Raw genomic sequence first — 22,359 nt, forward strand, 5'->3', positions numbered from 1 at the left:
ATATATATATATACATATATATATATATATATATATACATATATATATATATTTTTTTTTTCAACAAGTCGGCCGTCTCCCACCGAGGCAGGGTGACCCAAAAAAGAAAGAAAATCCCCAAAAAGAAAATACTTTCATCATCATTCAACACTTTCACCACACTCGCACATTATCACTGTTTTTGCAGAGGTGCTCAGAATACAAGTCTAGAAGTATACACACACACACACACACACATATATATATATATATATATATATATATATATATATATATATATATATATATATATATATATATATATATATATATATATATATATATATGTATGTATGTATGTATGTATGTATATATGTGTGTGTGTGTGTGTGGCCAGGGGCTATGACTCAATCCCTGCACCCCTCAAGGGAGGTTCCTTAACGCTGGTGAGGGGCTCTTGATCTAGGGAATTGGATTTGTGCTCCGGTTCCCTGAATTGAGCCTGAATACCTTCTATCCCCCCACATGCTCTGTATAATCCTACGGGTTTAGCGCTCCCCCATGACTATAATAATAATCAATCCCTGCAACCTCTTCCTCAGTATCTCGTCTCCGTGATGGTTACTACATAATTCATCATAATTTACTTAGCTATTTGTGGTTGCAGGGGTCGATTCACAGCTCCTGGTCCCGCCTCTTCGCTCGTCGCTACTAGGTCCACTCTCCTTGTTCCATGAGCTTTATCGTATGTCTTCTTAAAGCTGTGTATGGATCCTGCCTCCACTACATCACTCTGCAGATTGTTCCACTTCCTGGCAACTCCGTGACTGAAGAAATACTTCCTAACATCCCTGTGGCTCATCTGAGTTTTCAACTTCAAGTTGTGATCCCTTGTGAGCAGCTTTCCTTGCTGCTGAGTTAAAATGAATATTACTGTCATTAAAGCAGGTTCCTCGATGTTGCTGAGAGGCTTTTGATTCCAGAAATTAGACCTATTCTTCTCTTCCTTAGATCGAACCTAATTACCTCTCATTCCTCAAGTGCTGTGTGATCCCTATGGGTTTAACGCTTCCTCCTAAATTATAGCAATAATAATCACTCAACTGAAATTTGCACTTTTAATTAAGTTCATTTAGGTACAGGTACACTTAAGTACATAGTGTAAGTAAGTTTATTCAGGTATGAAGATAAATTAGACACCATTCATCTACAATACATTATTCAGGTATACACAAATACAATTATATAGATTATCATACAGAGCAGCATATATGTAGAGAACCTGGGATAACCCAGTGACTTATTTCCATTAAGTTTATTTAAACAAAGTTACACATAAGCACAATTATCACACATAGTGTAAATTACCTAGATGCTGCCCAAAATGCACTGCATGCTGGGGCGTTCCTTTGTACTTAATAATTTAATATAAACTGCATTTTGTACATTGCAGAAAAGAAATACATCTAATTGACTTATTTTAATTGGAATCCTTGTAACTATGAGCTTTATCCTGTAAGGAATAAATAGTATAAAAATATCTTCAAAACAGAAAGATATGTTCCCGGAAAATAATATGATTTAGAATTCAAATGTAAGTTACTTAATGACAAAGCATGAGGCTGGGAGAGAGGAGACAAGCGCCCAGTCTTCCTGCTACTGCTGGTGAAGATATATGCATGGACTTTCCCTGCCATTTTTGTACAATTCTGCCAGCCAGGTACTTATGTTTTGTCAATATTATATCTATATGCAAGTGTTTTCTTCGTTTTGACAGCAATCGAGGTAAATGTTAATGCGTCTTAGAGAGGGAGGGTGGAATACCAGAAAGGAAAATTTGAATTTGTCCACATGGCGAGCTGACCTGATAATAACAATAACAGGAATTTTGTAATGTATGTCATTTAGTCATACGTAGATTAGTTAGTAATTTGGGTAGTCAGGGTACGCCAGAGTTAACGATTGTTAATGTAAGTCGAGTGGACAGGTGTCTAGGAATGACGGGTGAAATGGCTGTCAAGGACCCCAATGGAAATGTCACTTGACTTTTTTGGGTTATCCTAGGTAATCTACACATGTGCTGCTATGTATGGTAATTTATGCAACTGTATTGCTGTGTACCTGTACCTGAATAAACTTATTTAAGTCATTGTTAAGTAATGTTAATAAAAACCATTGGTAATTCACTTTTTGATCTCTTGGTTTTTCTAGGCTATACTTACATAATTTACCACATGTGTATGACTAAAACAATTGTTTGGAGATGTAAAACCATATGTAGGGGGGGAGACCAAGTGAAATTTATTCTTAGCAAATTTGACTGTATCTGTGCTCCAAGTCCTTGAATTAAGCTTGAATTCTTCCATTTCTTGGGTGCTTTATGATCCAGTAAGGATTTAGTGCTCCCCATTAATGTAATAATAATCCTCTCGAGATTCCTCGATGCTGGTGAGGGGGCTCATAATTTAATCCCCTCAAGGAAGGTTCCTTGATGTTGGTGAGGGGCTCTTGATTTAGGGAATTGGATCTGTGCTCCAGTTCCCTGAATTAAGCCTGAATGCCTTCCACATCCCCCCCCCAGGCGCTGTATAATCCTCCGGGTTTAGCGCTTCCCCCTTGATTATAATAATAATAATCATAATTTAAGAACATAAGAATGTAGGAACACTGCAGAAGGCCTACTGGCCCATATGAGACAGGTCCTTATCAAAACGACCTCTACCTAAAGCTACACAAGAAATAAATCCCATACCCCATGACACCAATCAAACCCAGCACCTCCCACTCGTATATTTAATATCTTTATTCTACAAGTACATGTACAAGGTACATATACAGTCCTAGGTGACATCAGTGACATACTATATAGAAAGCCGCTTGTTATGCAGAGCATTTCGGGCAAATTTTGTCCCAGGATGCGACACACCAGTCGACTAACACTCTGGTACCCATTTTACTGATGGAGAACAAAGCCAGTATAAAGAAACGCACCCAGTGTTTCTACCATCACCGGAAATCGAACCCGGACCCTTGCTATGTGAAGCGAGAGCTTTAGCCACCAGGCCACAGGGAATTGAATTTGCTACCCTTCCTTAGATTAAGCCTTACTTCCATTCCTAGGTGTTGGACAACCCCTAAGGGCTTTGCATTTCCCCTGAATATTATAATAATAATAATTATGCCTTATGGTCAAGCAGTTTTTAAACGAGCATTATTGTTTAATGGTGTATTTTTCTTGAAAGTGTTTGTCTGACAGCAGGGTAATGAACAGTTTGTTAAATGGCTATTTACATGTTAGCTGGGTAGCAGTTTATAAGCTAGGTTACATAAACCTATAAAAACATATTTAACCAGAAATAAGGAAATTGGAAATTTTAAACACAACACATTGGTTATCATGGTTTAGCATCTGTTTACATATGGGGTGCTAGTCAAATTTTTTTTTTTTAATCATATGAAGGAAATACTGTATTTTATTTTATGAAATGTGAAATTATTGGTTAGCCGGACTAGAGTCCTGGAGGTGGGAAGTACAATGCCTGCACTTTAAAGGAGGGGCTTGGGGTATTGGCTGTTTGAAGGGACATCTAAAATGTCGTATCTGAGTGCCACTGCAAAGACAATGATTATGTATGAATGATGGTGAAAGTGTTGAATGATGATGAAAGTTTTTTTTCTTTTTGGGTCACCCTGCATCAGTGGGGAAACAGCTGACATGTTAAAAAAAGAAAACTAAAATTTTAATAAGGCATATACTGTTGCATCTCAGATGTTATTGTGCAGTCTACTGTTTAGACAACAGAAGTGTGGATTTGGCAATGTACAGATTGTGTAACATTTAATATTTTTTATTCTTATGTATGTATAATGTATTATGGCATATTACATTGCTTTGTAGAATGTATTTTGTATACATTACATCCTCAACTTACAAACATTGGAGACCTCCTGAATTGTGTATAATATTCATAATACAGGAAATTTTCAACTTACGAACACGGGGACCTTGTGTATTGTGTAAAATAATAATATAAACTCTTATTATATAATAATATGCACAATAATGATTCAATGATATACACAATACAGAAGTTCATCAGCATGTTTGTAAGTCAAGGACTTGCTGATTGCAATTACTTTATATCATTTCTTAACCCTTTCAGGGTCCAGAGGCCAAATTTCAAAGTGCACACCAGGGTCCAAGAATTTTCAAAAAATAATTTTATTTTTTCTTATGAAATGGTAGAGAATCTTTTTCTGAAGGTAATAAAACAAAAAGTACGAAATTTGATGGGAAATTGATGAAATTATGCTCTTGTGAATTTTGATGTGTCGGCGATATTTACGCATCGGCGATTTTGCCGACTTTGACTCCCATTTTAGGGCAATTACAGTATTCCAGTCAACCAAATTCTTAGCTATTTCACTAGTATTACTTCTATTCTAGTGATTGAGCACAAGAAATCGCCAAGTCAACTGTTTCAACAACAAAATAAAGTGCCTGGAAATTGGTAATTTGACCAATTTAATGCAAACTTCAAAATATTTCAATTTCAAAATAGGGTTTGGCTTAGCGCTTCTTTTTGATTATAATAATAATCAAAATAGGGTCCAGATTAGACAATGCAGGCATTCCTAGCACTAGACTAACATTTCCTCTCTTCATTAGTTATGTTTTCAGGCTTTACAAATGAATTCCATTTTGATTTTTTATTCACATAATGAATTTTTATTCAAACCAAAAAATAGAAGATTTACTGTTATGCAATACTGTAATAACTGTATAAATAATATTACCACATTTGTGAATGTATATTAGACCCACCAGCTGTCATGTATTAGACTTGTGAGGTCATTTGTTTGCTCTTGAACATCGGCAAAAATTTAACATTTCTGCTACTTTGAGCTCAGTTTCAAGCCATTTCCAGTACTTAAACCAATCGAAATCATCTCTATTTCTGTTGTATATCTTCCATTCTATCAAATGAGACCAAGAAATTGCAAATAAAACTATACAAAAACATACGAAAAAACACTGCAAAGTCGGTTTTAATCGAAAATTATGGTCTCGTTTTTTTTCTCTCATTATGCACTTTGTGCTGCAGGAGTTGTTTTATGTGGTGCACACATACCACATAGATGTATTCTCTCATCTAGGCCCAAATTTACTGCTCACAGCTTCTCAGAGTGAGCTGAGCTCATGGCGTAGATCTACGGTTTGGACCCTGAACGTAAAGCCGTAGATCTACGGCAAGGACCCTGAAAGGATTAATTCATACTTAATGTGTTAGTCATAATTTTTTCCACATAAGATTTTTTGTTTTATTTTCAGGGCTTGGTGTTGAATTAAAATGAACCTCACACAGTGTAAGCACTACTGAAAAAATCAGTAAAGATGATTATTATTAGCTATTATATATTATAGCAGTAAGAAAGAATAAAAGGAGACCTGTACTGGTCTATCAGTGAGGAAAATGGAACCGGCTCTACAATACCCTCCCTTAATGTTCTCCACTCGAAAGAAAAACTTGCATTATTATGTAGGAAGAGTGAGAGCATTTTGGGAAGACAAGGTTTTCTTCTCTGACCAAAGGAATGTTGCCATAGTTAACATGCAAAATTTGTACCTCCATGGAAGGCAAGCAACTATGGAGGATCTTGCTTACCTCGGAAGAAGGGTAGCAGCTAGTGAGTGGGACGAAGCACCAGAATTTTACTCTTATGTAAGCCAGTATCCAAATGAGGTTCCACACTCTTGGCCATACAAACTTGCAGGGAAGGTCATGTGGCAAGCTGCTTATGCATGGGTGGGATTTATGCCTGACTTCATTGAGAGTGTGTGTCAGAATGATATTGTTTACATGCCTGTTAGCTATTATACAGGAAAGGTGATTAGATGTTTTGAGGATAAAATCCTTTTTGGAGACACAAGGAATAATGTAATGGTAAATTTAGAAGATTTTTATATTTATGGGGAAAGAGCTAACAAAAGAGATATAGCACAGGGATTTAATAAATTAGTCCCCATTATCCATGCATATGTTACAAAACTGAAAGTACTTGCAGGTGGCAGCACCAAAATTATAGGGCCAGAGCCTCATTTACCTACCTGGCCAAAACAACATTATACCTCAGACACATGGCTGGCAAAATATGCCTGGCAGGGAGAATTACCAGAAACTGTGAGAAGACAAGTGGGAAGGTTCTATTTGATACACATGAACCAGTGGGATAATATAGGAGTTGTTCCATGGGTAAAGGTTAGGCAGTTGCCAGGATTCTGTGATATTGAAAAGACAGAAAATATGAATGAGAGAGGGAAGTTGCCTTCAGTGGCAAAAGGCAGATATGAAGCCAGCAGCTCTGAAATTACTTTAAACTCTACATTGATACCAGTTGAGCAAGAAGCGGGCATAATGAAAGGATCATTGTTATTGGCTGACCATCAACAGGGACTTATGACGAGCTTTGTAGACATAATTGCCTTTACCAAAAAAACCTTTTATATTAATGGGGAAAAATTCAGAAGCCATATGTCTCTATCTGATTTCTTTAAAGCTAGAAAAATTCCTTTAACTGCTTGGGTAGTGCCTCTTGCAAAGCCAAAAGTCATATTTCATATTAATGTTGTTTGGTTTGCTGTTTGTGTTTGGTATGGAGATACACCAAAAAACTTGGAAAACCTCAAGAAAGAATATGATGGAAAATTAGCTGAAAATTTAGTTGAAACTGCCACCTCTCACATAAAAGTATTTACTCATTTCATAGGAAATATTACAAGTTTATCATTTGCTTCAGGTGTTTTAAAGAGCAACATATCTCCTACACAAACAGTTAAAATTTCCTTCAAAAGGAGAACTTTGTATATGTATGGATACAAGTTTCACTCTAGCTGTCGCCTTCTTGATAAGCAACAATTACTGGAATCTTTTTCTTGGTCTGTATTGGCATACCCTGTTTCTTCAGACAATAACCATGGCTCTCTTCAGTACTATGCAATTGCTCTTTGGCAGTATCAGTATCAAAACTATATAACTATGAACCTTTTTAGAATAATGGCAGAAGCCAGTGATTCCAAAGCTGAAATGAGTGATAGCTATAACTTTGGGAGTTATGCACTTGAGAAGGAAGATTTAGGTTACCATATGTCTGGATGGATTACAATGATAACTGAATACTATGGCATAATACAAAGCGGAAGTAATCAGGCGGAGGCTACTTACCTAATTTTTGATAAGTCGGTTCTCTTTGTGGATGGAGAATTATTACCTGAGCACATATCTCTAAATGTAATTGATACATATCGCCAGTGTAATGTGTATGCCAAACAGGTACCACCCAAGTATTATGATAGGTTCCTGATAACAATGAAGGCAAATATGGTATGGATAGGGAAAAAACCAGTGTTTTTGGAATCGCCATTAAAAAGTTCATCTGTTATAAATGGTGATAAAAATCCAACAGGCAAGATTGAGTCTCATAAAGCTAATGAGAAACATGTATCAGAAAGCCAGAGTGTAAAGGCTAAAGATGGAGATAGTGAAGTTCCTGCAGCAAAGAAAGATTCTCATGTGGAGTCTGAAACAGATAAACAGTCGAGCACTATAAATGAGAAAGAGGAAAATTCAGCAATTGAACTTCATACTGTTGAAGGTGTTATAGCAGGATCTGTATTAGTGACAAATTGTCATCAGGGGCTCATGATTTGCTGTAACAGCATTGTAGCTTTTCATAGCAAAAACTTTTATATTGATGGTGAGAAGTTTGATAAACAATTTAAATCTCTTGCAGAATTTTTTGCAGACACAGAGGTGTCTGTAAAAGCATGGGTGGTGCCTCTGAAGGAACCAAGAATAGTATTTAATTGTCAAGTTGTCTGTGAGGCTGTGTGTGTTTGGATCGGACAAGAGCCAGCTGACTTGAAGAAATTGGAAACAGAAAAGCCAGTACTGATATCACTCAAGGAATCTATCAATGCTGAAGAGACACACTTTCCTAAGGTTGTGTTCGCTTACTTCCAGGGAAGTGTAACTAGCCTCTCAGAGTCTGTTGGGTTGATTACATGCAAAACTCCTCATGGATGTGCGAAAGTAGCATTTTGGAACAAGTCACTTTTTGTTGATGGAGTCAGATTGCACCGTGGTAGTGATCTACAGAGCTCTAATACTATTACAACATCCATGTGGTCAGTGCTTGCATATTCTATAGCACCAAAAGAATTTCTTGGTGAAACAGTTAAATATTGTGCCTTGGCAGTTTGGCAGTATACAGACCAGCATAAGATAAGGAAAGAAATTTTGCAATTGACATCAAGTAAACCTAAAGATTTAGCATTTGACATTTTGCCTATTGATATTCAGAGAGCAATAATAAAGGGAAATGTGACAGTTGAAGGAACAGATGCACTTTCATTGGGCAAAATCATGTGTGGCTGGATAGTCTTCACAAAAAATAAATTTGGCATTATTGAATGTACCTATGAAGAAGCTGAGGAGCACAAATACATTCTGTTTCACCGCACTATGTTTTGGATTGATGGTCAAGCATTTGACCCCTGTAGATCTTTATGCTCAGTAGACCGTTTGTTGCAGTGTACTTTGTATATTGGGACACCCCATGAAAGTCAGAGGAGTGTGTGTGGGTACTCAGTCAGTTGTATTGCTAGTGTAGTATGGATGGGCAAGAAACCTCATAAGATAATACCAGGACCATACTCACTTTTTAATCCTTCTAATCTAGAATTGAAATATGTCCTGCAAGCTGGCCAGGTTGAAAAGGTGAAAAAAGAAATGCTTCCAGAATATTTTGAATTCACAGTCATGCAGATTTTAGAAGAAGAGTCTGGAAGTGAGGAAATGCAAGACAAAGTAGAAAATGACAAAGAGAGTGGCCATAAATACTGTGGTAAACACATAAATGGGCGGATTATTCAAGGATGTAAAGGTGGTGGAATTGCGCAGTGGCATAGCATCCAGCTTGGGGGAGAAGTTTATATTGAATTCTCTCGTCAAAATATGTTTGTTGATTTGAAACCTGTCACAAAAAAAAAAAAAATTTCAGCTCTTGAGTCTCGGCCATGTAATTTCTATGTCATACCAGTGCCTCACCATAATGTCTGTGAATATACCATTAGTTTGGCTGCAACTTGTGGGTGGATAGGTAGTAAACCATCGCACATCCCTCCACCAGGAACACAGGAATGGGCCAAAATTGATTTAAGTAGTGTTCATGTAACCCATATTGACAAGTCATGCTTGTTGAAAAATGACATGAATTCTTCACATCCAGGAGCTGTGTCCAAAGACAGAAAACTTCAGGCTTTGAACATAAATGGTCAGTCAGGAAACCAAAACCCATACGAGTCCCATGTAGCTCAAAGCTTGGTGGATAACAAAACCAATGATTCCATTGAATTACCTTACAAGCAAAATGGCAATAGGATTTGGGAAGAGGAAATGAAAGAAAATCATTTGAGAGGTACTATTATTGAACTCCACTCGAACGTTGGCCGTCTGCAAGGCACAGATGGAAGTCAGCATTATTTCTCCCGTGACCATTGTTATCTGTATGGTGTCAGCCTCCGGTGCGTCGAATTATGGCACGTTCTTGTTCAAGGTGGGTGTTGCAGGTCCTCTGTATTTAATGCTGATATAACAGCTTTTCATAAATTATGTAGTAGATTCTTTATATAAACATTCAAGGTAATTTGGACATAGCCAATTAAGTCTTCCATACTCTTTTCTAGTCTACCTCATCTACAACCACCCATTCCGAGCCCCTGATTCTCCTTATTTTCCCTACACTTTTCCTTTTTCTACCTCCTCCCCTCTTTCCCCTCACTCTTCTCTATCCCATACTGTATATATAAATATATACTGTGACACACACACACACACACACACACACACACACACACACACACACACACACACACACACACACACACACACACACACACACACACACACACACACACACACACACACACACACACACACACACACACACACAAACACAGACACACACACACACACACACACACACACACACACACACACACACACACACACACACACACACACACACACACACACACACACACACACACACAAACACACACACACACACACACACACACACACACACACACACACACACACACACACACACACACACACACACACACACACACACACACACAGGACTACACTGGATGACAGAAGGGTCAGGGGAGACATGATAATGACATACAAGATACTGCGGGGAATAGACAAGGTGGACAGATATAGTATGTTCCAGAGAGGGGACACAGAAACAAGGGGTCACAACTGGAAGCTGAAGACTCAGACGAGTCACGGACGTTAGGAAGTATTTCTTCAGTCATAGAGTCGTCAGGAAGTGGAATAGCCTAGCAAGTGAAGTAGTGGAGGCAGGAACCATACATAGTTTTAAGAAGAGGTATGACAAAGCTCAGGAAGCAGAGAGGGAGAGGATCTAGTAGCGATCAGTGAAGAGGCGGGGCCAGGAGGTGAGTCTCGACCCCTGCAACCACAATTAGGCGAGTATGTACACACACACACACGCATGCACACAGGTGCACTCCCTCTTCCTCTGTTTTATTCTTTATTTCATTTTAATTGTAATTCATCAACAAGCATTATTTAATTTAGAGTTAAAATTTTGGGATATTTTTTTTTTTTTTTTTTTTTTTTTTTTTTTCAAATTTATTTGCATTTAGATTAGTTTAAAGTAAAAAAATGTGATATAAAGCAGTCCTAATACAGTGTATATTTATGAAGGTAATTTATTGACAAGAGAGAATCGCCTATTGAAGACATAAATTTGGAATGAAACTCATTACAGTGGACCCCCGGTTAACGATATTTTTTCACTCCAGTAGTATGTTCAGGTGCCAGTACTGACCGAATTTGTTCCCATAAGAAATATTGTGAAGTAGATTAGTCCATTTCAGACCCCCAAACATACACATACAAACGAACTTGCATAAATACACTTACATAATTGGTCGCATTCGGAGGTAATCGTTATGCGGGGGTCCACTGTATTTGCCGATATTTTTTTATTATGAATGTTTAAATTTTTAGGTGACTCAGTGGTGTATACTACAAGCGAGATCTCCCAAGGGACAAACAAAGTGCAGGGAGTGTGGGTTGGTGCCCAGAAGATTGGTGATGTCCAAAAGGCTGCTGCGCACATATATGAGTGGTGCAAAAGAAATCTTGTTCCTGATGGGGCTCGTGATCTATTGGTAAGTCATTTGAATGATGTTTCTTGGCTGTTAGGGTTTGATTTTTAATTTTTGACCAACTAATCATTTTTATTTAATACTTCTTGCGTGTGGGATTTTTTTTTTTATTTATACAGGAGAATTTTTTTATGTGCTAAGAGGTGTTATTCTACTTCAGCTTAGTGTTTTAACCCCTTCAGGGTCCAAGGCCAAAATCTGAAGTGGTGCCCCAGTGTCCAAGAATTTAAAAAAAAAAAATGTTATTTTTTCTTATGAAATGGTAAAGAATCTTTTTCTGAAGGTAATAAAACAAAAAGTACGAAATTTGATGGAAAATTGACAAAATTATGCTCTCGCGAATTTTGATGTGTCAGCGATATTTACGAATCGGCGATTTTGCCGACTTTGACTCCCATTTTAGGCCAATTACATTATTCCAGTCGACCAAATTGTTAGCTATTTCACTAGTATTACTTCTATTCTATCAATTGAGCACAAGAAATCGCCAAGTCAACTGTTTCAACTACAAAATAAAGTGATCGGAAGTTGGTAATTTGGCCAATTTAACCCTTTCAGGGTCCGTCCCGTAGATCTACGGCTTTACGTTCAGGGTCCAAACCGTAGATCTACGTCATGAGCTCAGCTCACTCTGATAAACTGTGAGTGGTAAATTTGGGCCTAGATATGAGAGAATACAACTATGTGGTATGTGTGCACCACATAAAACAAATCCTGCAGCACACTGTGTATAATGAGAGAAAAAAAACTGAGACTGTGATTTTCGATTAAAACAGCGACTTTGCAGTGTTTTTTCGTATGTTTTTTATAGTTGTATTTGTGATTTCTTGGTCTCATTTGATAGAATGGAAGAAATATTACAGAAATAGAGATAATTTTGATTGGTTTTAGCACTGGAAATGGCTTGAAACTGAGCTCAAAGTGGCGGAAATGTTAAATTTTTGCCGATGTTCAAGAGTAAACAAACGACCTCACACGTCTAATACACACCAGCTGGTGGGTCTAATATACATTCACAAATGTGGTGATGATATTTATACAATTATTACAATATTACATAACAGTAAATCTTCTATTTTTTGGTGTGAATAAAAATTCATTATGTGAATAAAAAATCAAAATGGAATTTATTTGTAAAGCTTCAAAACATAACTAATGAACAGAGGAAATGGTAGTTTAGTGCCAGGAATACCTACATTGTTTATTCTGGACCCTATTTTGAAATTGGAATATTTTGAACTTTGTGTTAAATTGGCCAAATCACCAATTTCCGGTCACTTTATTTTGTAATTGAAACAGTTGACTTGGCGATTTCTTGTGCTCAATCGATAGAACAGAAGTAATACTAGTGAAATAGCTAAGAATTTGGTCGACTGGAATAATGTAATTGACCTAAAATGGGAGTCAGTCAGCAAAATCGCCGATTCGTAAATATCGCTGACACATCAAAATTCACGAGAGCATAATTTCGTCAATTTTCCATCAAATTTCGTACTTTTTGTTTTATTACATTCACAAAAAGATTCTCTACCATTTCATAAGAAAAAATTAAAAAAAAAATTCTTGAAAATTCTTGGACACTGGGGCACCAATTCAGATTTTGGCCTTGGACCCTGAAAGGGTTATTAACACAAAGTTCAAAATATTCCAATTTCAAATTAGGGTCCAGAATAAACAATGTAGGTATTCCTGGCACTAAACTAACATTTCCTCTGTTCATTAGTTATGTTTTGAGGCTTTACAAATAGATTCCATTTTGATTTTTTATTCACATAATGAATTTTTATTCACACCAAAAAATAGAAGATTTACTGTTATGCAATATTGTAATAATTGTATAAATATTATCACCACATTTGTGAATGTATATTAGACCCACGAGCTGGCGTGTATTAGACGTGTGAGGTCGTTTGTTTACTCTTGAACATCAGCAAAAATTTAACATTTCTGCTCTTTTGAGCTCAGTTTCAAGCCATTTCCAGTGCTAAAACCAATCAAAATCATCCCTGTTTCTGTAATATGTCTTCCATTCTATCAAATGAGACCAAGAAATCGCAAATACAACTATAAAAAACATACGAGAAAACACTGCAAAGTCGCTGTTTTAATTGAAAATAATGGTCTCGGTTTTTTTCTCTCATTATACACAGTGTGCTGCAGGTTTTGTTTTATGTGGTGCACACATACCACATAGATGTATTCTCTCATATCTAGGCCCAAATGTACCACTCAGTTTATCAGTGTGAGCTGAGCTCATGACGTAGATTTAAGGTTTGGACCCTGAACGTAAAGCCGTAGATCTACGGGACGGACCCTGAAAGGGTTAAAGGCTATTCCTAGTAAGGTATAGTATTAACACCCCTCCCAGACTGCAACCCATAACACTTGGCTAACATCCAGGTACCGACTTGCCACTAGGTGAACAAATGTAACAGGTGTAAGGATACATGCTTAACATTTCACATTCCAAATCTGCACACCGCCATAACAACATACTGGAGTGAGAGATATGGGAGGGAGGGTAAAATAAACCCAGTGAGCAGCAGGGGTGTGGCGGGACATTAAGGGAACACTATCAACATCTGGGGTCCCAGACTATTCAACATCTTGCCAGAAGATATCAGAAACATGGCTGGAACAAGTGTAGAAGCCTTCAAGAGGAAACTGGCCAAGTATCTTCACCAGGTGCCAGATCAACAAGGCAAGCACCAGACGAGCCTGGCCCATGGCCGGGCTGAGAGTACATAAGGACATAAGAAAGAAGGAACACTGCAACAGGCCTACTGACCCATGTGAAGCAGGTCCATGCTTTCAAAACTTCAGAGGTATATCAAAGGTAAAGGATTGAACCCCTGTCCTTCAGTTGTGAGCTGAGGGTGCTACCACTTAAACCACGAGTCCGGTGGACAAGTTAACAAATAAGCCACGAGTCCGGTGGACAAGTTAACAAATAAGCCACATATACAACACTTTTGAATCTTTATTGCTGAAACATTTTGCCTGTAAAACAGGCTTCAGTTGTATACAGATGAATGAAGTGCTGGAAACTAGTAGTAATAGTAGTAGTAGTAGTATTGGTGTGATCAGTCCGTCACTCTCGCAGAGAGGTGGTCAGTCCCTCAAGCCTGAAGCATAGGCATGCAGCCAGACCTTTTATACTGGAGCAGAAGCGAGATGAAGCAGCTGGACTTGACTCCACCAGTGAGCATCACCGACAAGTGGAAGTAGGTCGTGCTAAACACTTTTTTAACAAAGGAGCTTTGGAAGACTTCTCTTGTACTAAGGTATGGTATTGCTGTGTCAGACATATGTATATACAGTGGAACCTCAAAAATTGAACGTTTCGAAAATAGGACCATTTTTTCAGACAAACTGTGTCCCTATTATTGAACGCGCCCCTATTTTCGGACCGCCGGGTACGGGACCTGTCTGCCGCTCGCTCTGTCCGCGTCCCCACGCAGGCGGGGAGTCTAGCTTTCTTTATGCTTGAGTGAACACTAACCTGCGCTCTCATTCACGCATTTTAAGATTATTTCGTTGTGTTTAGTGCTTGTGGGGCTGTGAAATAAGCTTCCATGGGCCCAAAGAAACTTGCTAGTGGTACCCCTGTGGTAAAGAAAGTGAGAAACACCATAGATGTGAGGAAGGAAATAATACAGAAATATGAGAGTGGTGTGAGACTTGTTGAGCTTGCCAGGATGTATGGGAAAAACAAGTCGACCATCGGTTCTATCCTGGCAAAGAAAGAACAAATCAAGGAAGCTGATGTTGCGAAAGGTGTTAATATAGGGAGTGGATGAGGTGCCTTCTTCAAAGATTAAGGAGATTTGTGCCAAGTGGAATGATGCCCAAATGTTTGTGCAGAAGTACCACCCTGAGCAAGTTGAAACAAGCCATCTTAGCAACAAGTTCAGTGACAGAACCATGTCCCATTTTAGGGAAATGTTAAAGAGGCACCAGAAACAGAGGACTGTGGACAGTTACTTTGTGAGACAGGGGTCCAGTGACTCAAGCTGGTCCTAGTGGCATTAAAAGACACAGAAGGGAAGTAACCCCAGAGAGGGCTTTACCTGAAGTCCTCATGGAGGGGGATTCTCCTTCCAAACACTAACCCCAACTCCCTCTCTCCTCCTCCCTGTCTTCCAGATGCCATCACCAATCTTCAATAAAGGTAAGTAAAAATGTTATTTTATATGTATTACTATACATAATTAAAAACTATAGTATTTGTTGTATGTAAAACTGTAATTAATCTCTACAAAATGTATTTTTTGTGTGAATATTTTTGGATTTCTGGAACGGATTAATTGTATTTCCATTATTTCTTATGGGTAATATTGCTTCGAATTTCAGACTTTTCGAATTTAGAACTAGCTCCTGGAACGGATTAAGTTCGATTTTTTGAGGTTTCACTGTATTATTCTATTCATGGGCGATGCTCGCTTGTGATACCAACTTGAACTACTTTATCTCAGCTCTAAAGCATAGGCCACAAGCCTATGCTTTAGGCTTGAGGGACTGACCACCTACCATTGAAAGTGATGGACTGATGTATACCTTTACCTTCGCACCTTTATGCCCTTACGTCAGTACTACTACTGCTTCCAGTACTGCAGTCACCTGTATCTGACTGAAAAAGCCTGTTGGGCAGGCCAAACATTGCGGCACTAAAAATGCCGGGAGTTGTAAGTGTGGCTTATTCACCCACACATAGGAGAGAGAAACTTATGACAACATTTTGATTTGACTTGGACCATTGATTAGTCACACAGTGTGACTTGTAAATGGTCCAAGTTGGACCGAAATGTCATCATACATTTCTCTCTCCTATGTGCAGGTTATTTGTACATACATTGCTCCAGTCACTGTATTGTGCCTTTTTGTTCATTACCTGCACACCTTTACCTATGTGCATTATTGTACAATCTGCTTTCCCATTTTATCGTTACTGGCCCAGTTGCATTGAAAAATGTAAAGCTCCATGGTAATACTGTACAGAATGATTGTGAAGATGGTCTTTTTTTTTTTTTTGTACAGTGAATGGATTAGTCTATCACATATATATTATATATGGTATGTATGTTTCATTTTTTTAACTAGTATAGGTGTGCCTGCAAGGTGATGGAATGAATGATGATGAAAGTGTTTCTTCTTTTGGGGGGGGGGGTGTCACCCTCCTTTGGTGGGAAATAGCCGATGTGTTAATAAAAAAATAATGTATTCAAAAAGGTACAGTACATTCAGTAAAATTCAGAATGGCCTTAACTTAAAAACACCACATGTTACAAACACCTGTACCTACAAATAGGGCACTTAGGAGAAAATTTAGTGTTACAACCACTGATATGCAGTACTGCAGAAACTTGTGGAACACAACCACCCTTTGTATTACTGTTGTCCACATGACAGCTTGCTTGAAAATTAATACACAGAGAATGTATGTAGCTTGTTTGTCAGTTAGGGCATATTGTAATTGATTCTATTTATCTTTTGCAGGTGCACCAGCTTGAAGTTTCCTAGCACTTGGTCATAGAGCTGTTTGAGGTGGTTGTATCAAGAAGTGATGCTAAACCCATTGCCTATTACATTTGTTTGTTCTGTAGTACCTCTTGAGGTATAATTAAGGACTGTACTAATTTTTTTTAAATTTGCACCTACAGTAGTATACTTACTGTATGAAACTCTCATTAAAACCCATATAGTTCAAATAAATTATTAATACAAAATAATGCTTTATTTTGTTGACTTATGCACTGATCATGAATTTGATTCCTGTATAACTTTTAATTTTCCTAAATAATTTTACTTGAGTTAATTTGGGTGCAAAGAAAATATTGTATATCACAGCATCTGATATTTTTTAATAAAAAATTTCACATTCTATTAGCTTCAGAAACCATTATAGGTGACAAAATATATACTTTAGACTGTTTAGAATCTGTTCTTTAATAAGCTGTAAAATAATTTTATTATTTAATAATTTGGGACATTACATTTCTCAAAAAAAAAAAAATTTGTTACAATTGGTAGTTATACATTTTGATAAATAGATGTGTTTTTGTTGTTAAAAAACAGTATATTTTTTGAATAAACATTGAAATGATATATAAAATATTTTTATATAACTTTTGTAAGAAATAGTTTAATTCAGTTTAACTTTATTTTAGCCTGAATGTATTGCTTCTTATTAACTTAAATTTTCCAATTACAGAAATATGTATTTGATATATCATACTTTGTCATATTTGTGTATGTACACATGCACATACTGTATATGAAAATGAAAATGTTTATTTCCTTGCAAAGCTTACTATGTGTGGTTTACATATTGTAAAATATTATTTACAAGGCAGGCCTCTAGCATGCCTAGGCATTTCGGGCAGATAACATACTGTGACCAGTCGGAGATTGAACCTGAGTTATTTAGCCAGCCTCCCGGGAGGCTAGCTAAATTCTTGATGCTTTAGTCCACTACGCTGCCATGCTTGGTGCTGTAGTGCACTAAGGTATTGATAATTTAGCTAGCTTCTCGAGGGGGGTGGGGAGCTAAATAACTTGTTTCCATGGATGCATTTATATACATGCATAAATAAATAAGTAAAGTTTTTTGAGTTAATTAGCAATGTTTGTCCATGCTGCTTGAGCAGCCTTGTTGAATCCCAAACTCAAGCAGTTGGTTTCAGCATTGCAACCACAACATGACTTAGCCACTAGTCTGGCACACAAGATATCAGAGTCTTGCCAACAGCAATGGGCCTGCTGCATCCTGTTTTTTCTTAGGGGATAGAACAATACACCAAAACAAGGAGGGGGGGAGCTGAATGGTCTTGGGGACACCCAGCTAGACATTGTCAATCTGGTGAACTCAGACAATAGGCTTTCTGAAACATAGTACTAAAGTCAGAATTTGTTTTATGTATTGTGGTCCTAAACCTGTGAAGCCACCTGCTGAGTCCAGTAGGAATGTCATAGCACATCTATCTTGAAGGTGGTTAAGGTTCTATACTCCTTAGTGGTCAGGAAGGTCACTGTTCGTGTTTGGAACTTGAGTGGGTGCCTGTTCTTTCGAGGTTTTGCTTCAGTAGAATTCCTAGGAGCAGTGGTATCTGAATTTCCCAATAATATCTTCATCTATTTTCTTGCTAATTTGTGCTCTTGAGTTTTGCTTGCAGTTCTCTGATGGGTGTTTTTCACTAGAATGAAGGCAAATGAGGTTGACCTTTCTAAGGAATTTGTTTATTGCCCTAACAATAGTTTTTTCTAGGGACTTCTTCCTTTTGGGTGGGACATGAAGACAGGTATTACCAATCACCAGGAGGTTGTGGCAGATCCAGTGACTGACAGGGCATCATGAATTTCTTTCAAGAGGTCATTGAGTGTCAGTAGCCTGAGGGTGAGCTGCTTTGGAGAGACACGCACACACATATATATACACACACACACAATGCACACACATATACACACACATATACACACACATACATATACAGTAGGACCCCATTTTCCCAGGAGATACATTCCAATACCTACCGTGGATACTTGAAACCATGGATAGTACCAAACCCTATATACAAGCCATTTTTCATTTATGAACATACCTATGATAAAGTTTAATTGATAAATTATGCACAATAAGTGGAGAATTAGCAGTTTTTCAGGGCTTGTCCTAGGCTTTGAAGAACTGCCATCGTCATCAATACTTTTGCACTTTGGTGCCTTGAGTAAGAAAAATTAAGGGTTATATTTGGGCCACAGTAAACCGAGGATAACTGAAACTGGATAACTGGACTTGTGGATATTGCAGGCCTACTGTACATGCACGCACATACATATACACACATACACATTAATGTGTGTGCGCATGTGCACATACACAGCCTTTCAGCATAATTAAGGAGTCATGCATGATACTGTATGTGGTATATGTCAGGCAGTCATTGGAGTATGCAGCACCACTATTGAACTTGTACCTTGTCATGCTTTTAAAGAAACTGGAGAAGGTACAGAGGTTTGCAGTAAGACTAATCTTGGAGCTAAGGGGTATGTCCTGTGAGGAGAGGTTAAGGGAGCTAAACCTGATGATAGAGAGGAAAGGACTAGGGGTGATATGACAAATTTCAAAATACTGAGTGGATAAGGAGTGAGTGTTCGTGAGATGAGAAACAGGAACACAAGGGCATAGCTGAAAGTTGAAAACAATGAGTCACATATGTTAGGAAGTATTTCTTTAGTCTTAGAGTAGCCAGGAAGTGGAATAACTTGGACATTTAAGTGGTACAAGCAGGATCTATACACAGCCTTAAGAAGGGGTATGATAAGGCTCTCAAAGTGAGGAAAGAGTGAACTCAGTAGCAGCTGGCAAAGAGGTGGGACCAGGAGCTGAGATTTGGACACCACATACAGACGCGCACATGCACGCATGCATAAGTATGCTCAAATACAGAATAGAAACACCAAAGTTGTGCTAAAATCTTCAGTATCCAAACTTTTTCATCTATCCAAATGTTTTAAGAGTATAAGACTCCATTAGTGATAATACAGTTCAAAACACTTAAGCTGAATAGCTGTACTGTATCAAATACAAAAATGTTCTATTTAAACAAGTCAAATTTAAAATATTACTAAGGTACAAAAAGAAACTTAACAATGTTACAAAATCTACCATAGCCTTATTTGGTTTCTTTGTGTACCTTGGTTATATTTAAAATTTGAAGACTGCCTAAGTAGAACATTCTTAAACATTTAATGTACATATACATTAAATGTAGGTTGGATACTTTATTAGCTTGTTTAATTTTGTTAACTGTTAAGGAATTGAGTGAAAGATTGAGGTTATAAAACAATTGCAGGTTTGTTTCACACTTGCTTTTCAGGACGGGTGGTTGCTGTCTATCAACCTACTACCTAGGAAAATAGATTAGTATCTACACATATTTTATGCATTCATAACATGCATAACTTTTTCTCATTTTTTCAGTAGCAAATCTCAAAAAAATACAATATATTTATTAAAAAAATCTGTGAACCCTTGCAGTTCCAACCTGTGCTGCTCAAGGGTTAACTGTATATTTAAAATTTGTTGACCTATTTCTTAAAGTGGAGTCATGGTATAATAGAAGGTACTGCATATAATGTTCAAAATATCACACAAGGACATTACACTCAACAGTAGATTAATCATTGATTTTATAAAGGTTACAGGAAAGCATTGGTTTGACAATGCAGATGAAGGGTACAAAGAACCAAGTGCCCATTAATACAAATAATTTAGGAAAGTGTAAATAAAAGTTGCACAGACAAAAGTAAGAAATGATTGAGCATATTTAAGCTCTGCCTAGTGCAACACAGTGGGCTTCTTCATTTTGGACTGAAGCTCTTAACATGATAAGAGTGGTTAACAGATGTGTAGTTGGTGAACAACCGTTGCATACATCTTCAATAAAAACATTCACCTTTTTTTTTTTTTTTTAAATGAGAACGGGTGGATGCCTTAAAGCATTTGTTATAACTAGGTGGTCCCCTCAAGTGAGATACCTTGATGCTGGTGAAAGAATTGATCCAAGGGATTAGAATTACCTTCACCTTAGGTGAAGTGCTTCCTTACGACAATAGCATAAGGTGGTTTAATTTTGCATGCATTGTTTGCCTCCCAAACTCATATTACCCACATTTTATTATAAGTTTAACAATAATTAGCAGCTTTTATATCTTTCTTTTTTAACCCGTAAACAGTCCAAGCAGATCTACCTTCACATGTGTAGTGCTACAAAAGTAGCTCTACGTTTTTTTTACATATTTTCAAATATAACAAAAAAAAAAAGTAGATCAAAGTTTTTTTTTACACATTTTCAAATGTAAAAAAAAAACAAAAAAGCTCTACTTTTTTTTACATATTTTCAAATGTTGAAAAAACTTATATATACGTTTGGACCGTTTACGAGTTAAGTGTAAATTAAGTTTTATCTTATACATCCTTCATATATTTCTGTCTATATATTTTTGATGGTAGTAATTGTTTGTGGGGTAACCTGAACTTATATGCAATAAGTTTGAAGGCAAATAGAGATACAAGAGCAAAGGTAGAAATTAATGTTGTGTAAGGTGTTGAGTAATGTAATTAACAGTAATGGCAACTGCTGACAGAGGGTTTGAAACTAAATTAATTTGGTCATGAGCCTATATATATGGGTGTTTACCTGAGTATTTTGTATTTTAAAAATAAATTAGTAATGTAGCACTATACAGTGCAGGATGGAAAACTAAATGTACCCACCGTGCCATTTTTTTATATAAATGAACACTAATATAGGGAACTGATGAATTTTTAAGTATAACTTTGTTGAGTATTTTAAGCCATCCATGTATTACAAAACTATATTTATTATACAATAACACTTTGGAATGAAAACTACAATAATCAATAAAAAAGTAAGTACCATACCTTAGTCTTTTACTTGCTTCCTCATTTTTATTGTAATTGCATGCTATGTAATTTCAGTTACAGTTCCATACACAAAAGAAATTATGCAAACAAGCTAAAGGCATTGCTGTATACGACTTCATCCACTGTGAAAGTAAACTTCCAAACAAAATGCAAAAAATATACTATGTCAAATTAACTGAATTTTTACTTTAACTTGTAATACCTGGTAAAGTGTATGGTAGAGTTATTATTGAAAGAATTAAGAGTAGGAGAGCAGATGAACAAGGAGGCTTTAGGAAAGGTAGGGGGTGTGTAGACCAAGTGTTTAAGGTGAAACATATAGGTGAACAGTATTTAGATAAGGGTAAAGAGGTTTTTGTGGTATTTATGGATTTGAAAAAAGGGTATGATAGGGTGGGTAGGGGGGCAGTGTGGCAGATGTTGCAAATGTATGGAATAGGAGGTAGTTACTGAAAGCAGTGAAGAGCTTTTATGAGGATAGTGAGGCTCAGGTTAGATTATGTAGGAGAGGGAGATTATTTCCCAGTAAGGGGTAGGTCTTAGACAAGGATGTGTGATGTCACCGTGGTTGTTTAATATATTTATAGATGGGGTTGTAAGAGAAGTGAATGCTTGGATGTTTGCAAGAAGTGTAGGGTTAAAAGATAAAGAATCGAACACAAAGTGGGAA

At 37.1% G+C, this 22,359-nt stretch overlaps 1 protein-coding gene across 1 annotated transcript; it reads left to right on the top strand.

Annotated features, from left to right (window-relative positions):
* Positions 1–1,570: 1,570 nt before the first annotated feature.
* Positions 1,571–21,685, top strand: LOC128702324 (uncharacterized). Its single transcript, XM_070102136.1, has 4 exons — positions 1,571–1,699; positions 5,312–9,594; positions 11,085–11,248; positions 16,742–21,685. The coding sequence occupies exons 2-4, from the start codon at positions 5,454–5,456 to the stop codon at positions 16,763–16,765; spliced, it is 4,329 nt and encodes a 1,442-aa protein (XP_069958237.1). The 5' UTR covers positions 1,571–1,699; positions 5,312–5,453; the 3' UTR covers positions 16,766–21,685.
* The last annotated feature ends 674 nt before the right edge of the window (positions 21,686–22,359 follow it).

Source organism: Cherax quadricarinatus, chromosome 80, assembly GCF_038502225.1.
Source record: "Cherax quadricarinatus isolate ZL_2023a chromosome 80, ASM3850222v1, whole genome shotgun sequence".
Taxonomy (NCBI): domain Eukaryota; kingdom Metazoa; phylum Arthropoda; class Malacostraca; order Decapoda; family Parastacidae; genus Cherax; species Cherax quadricarinatus.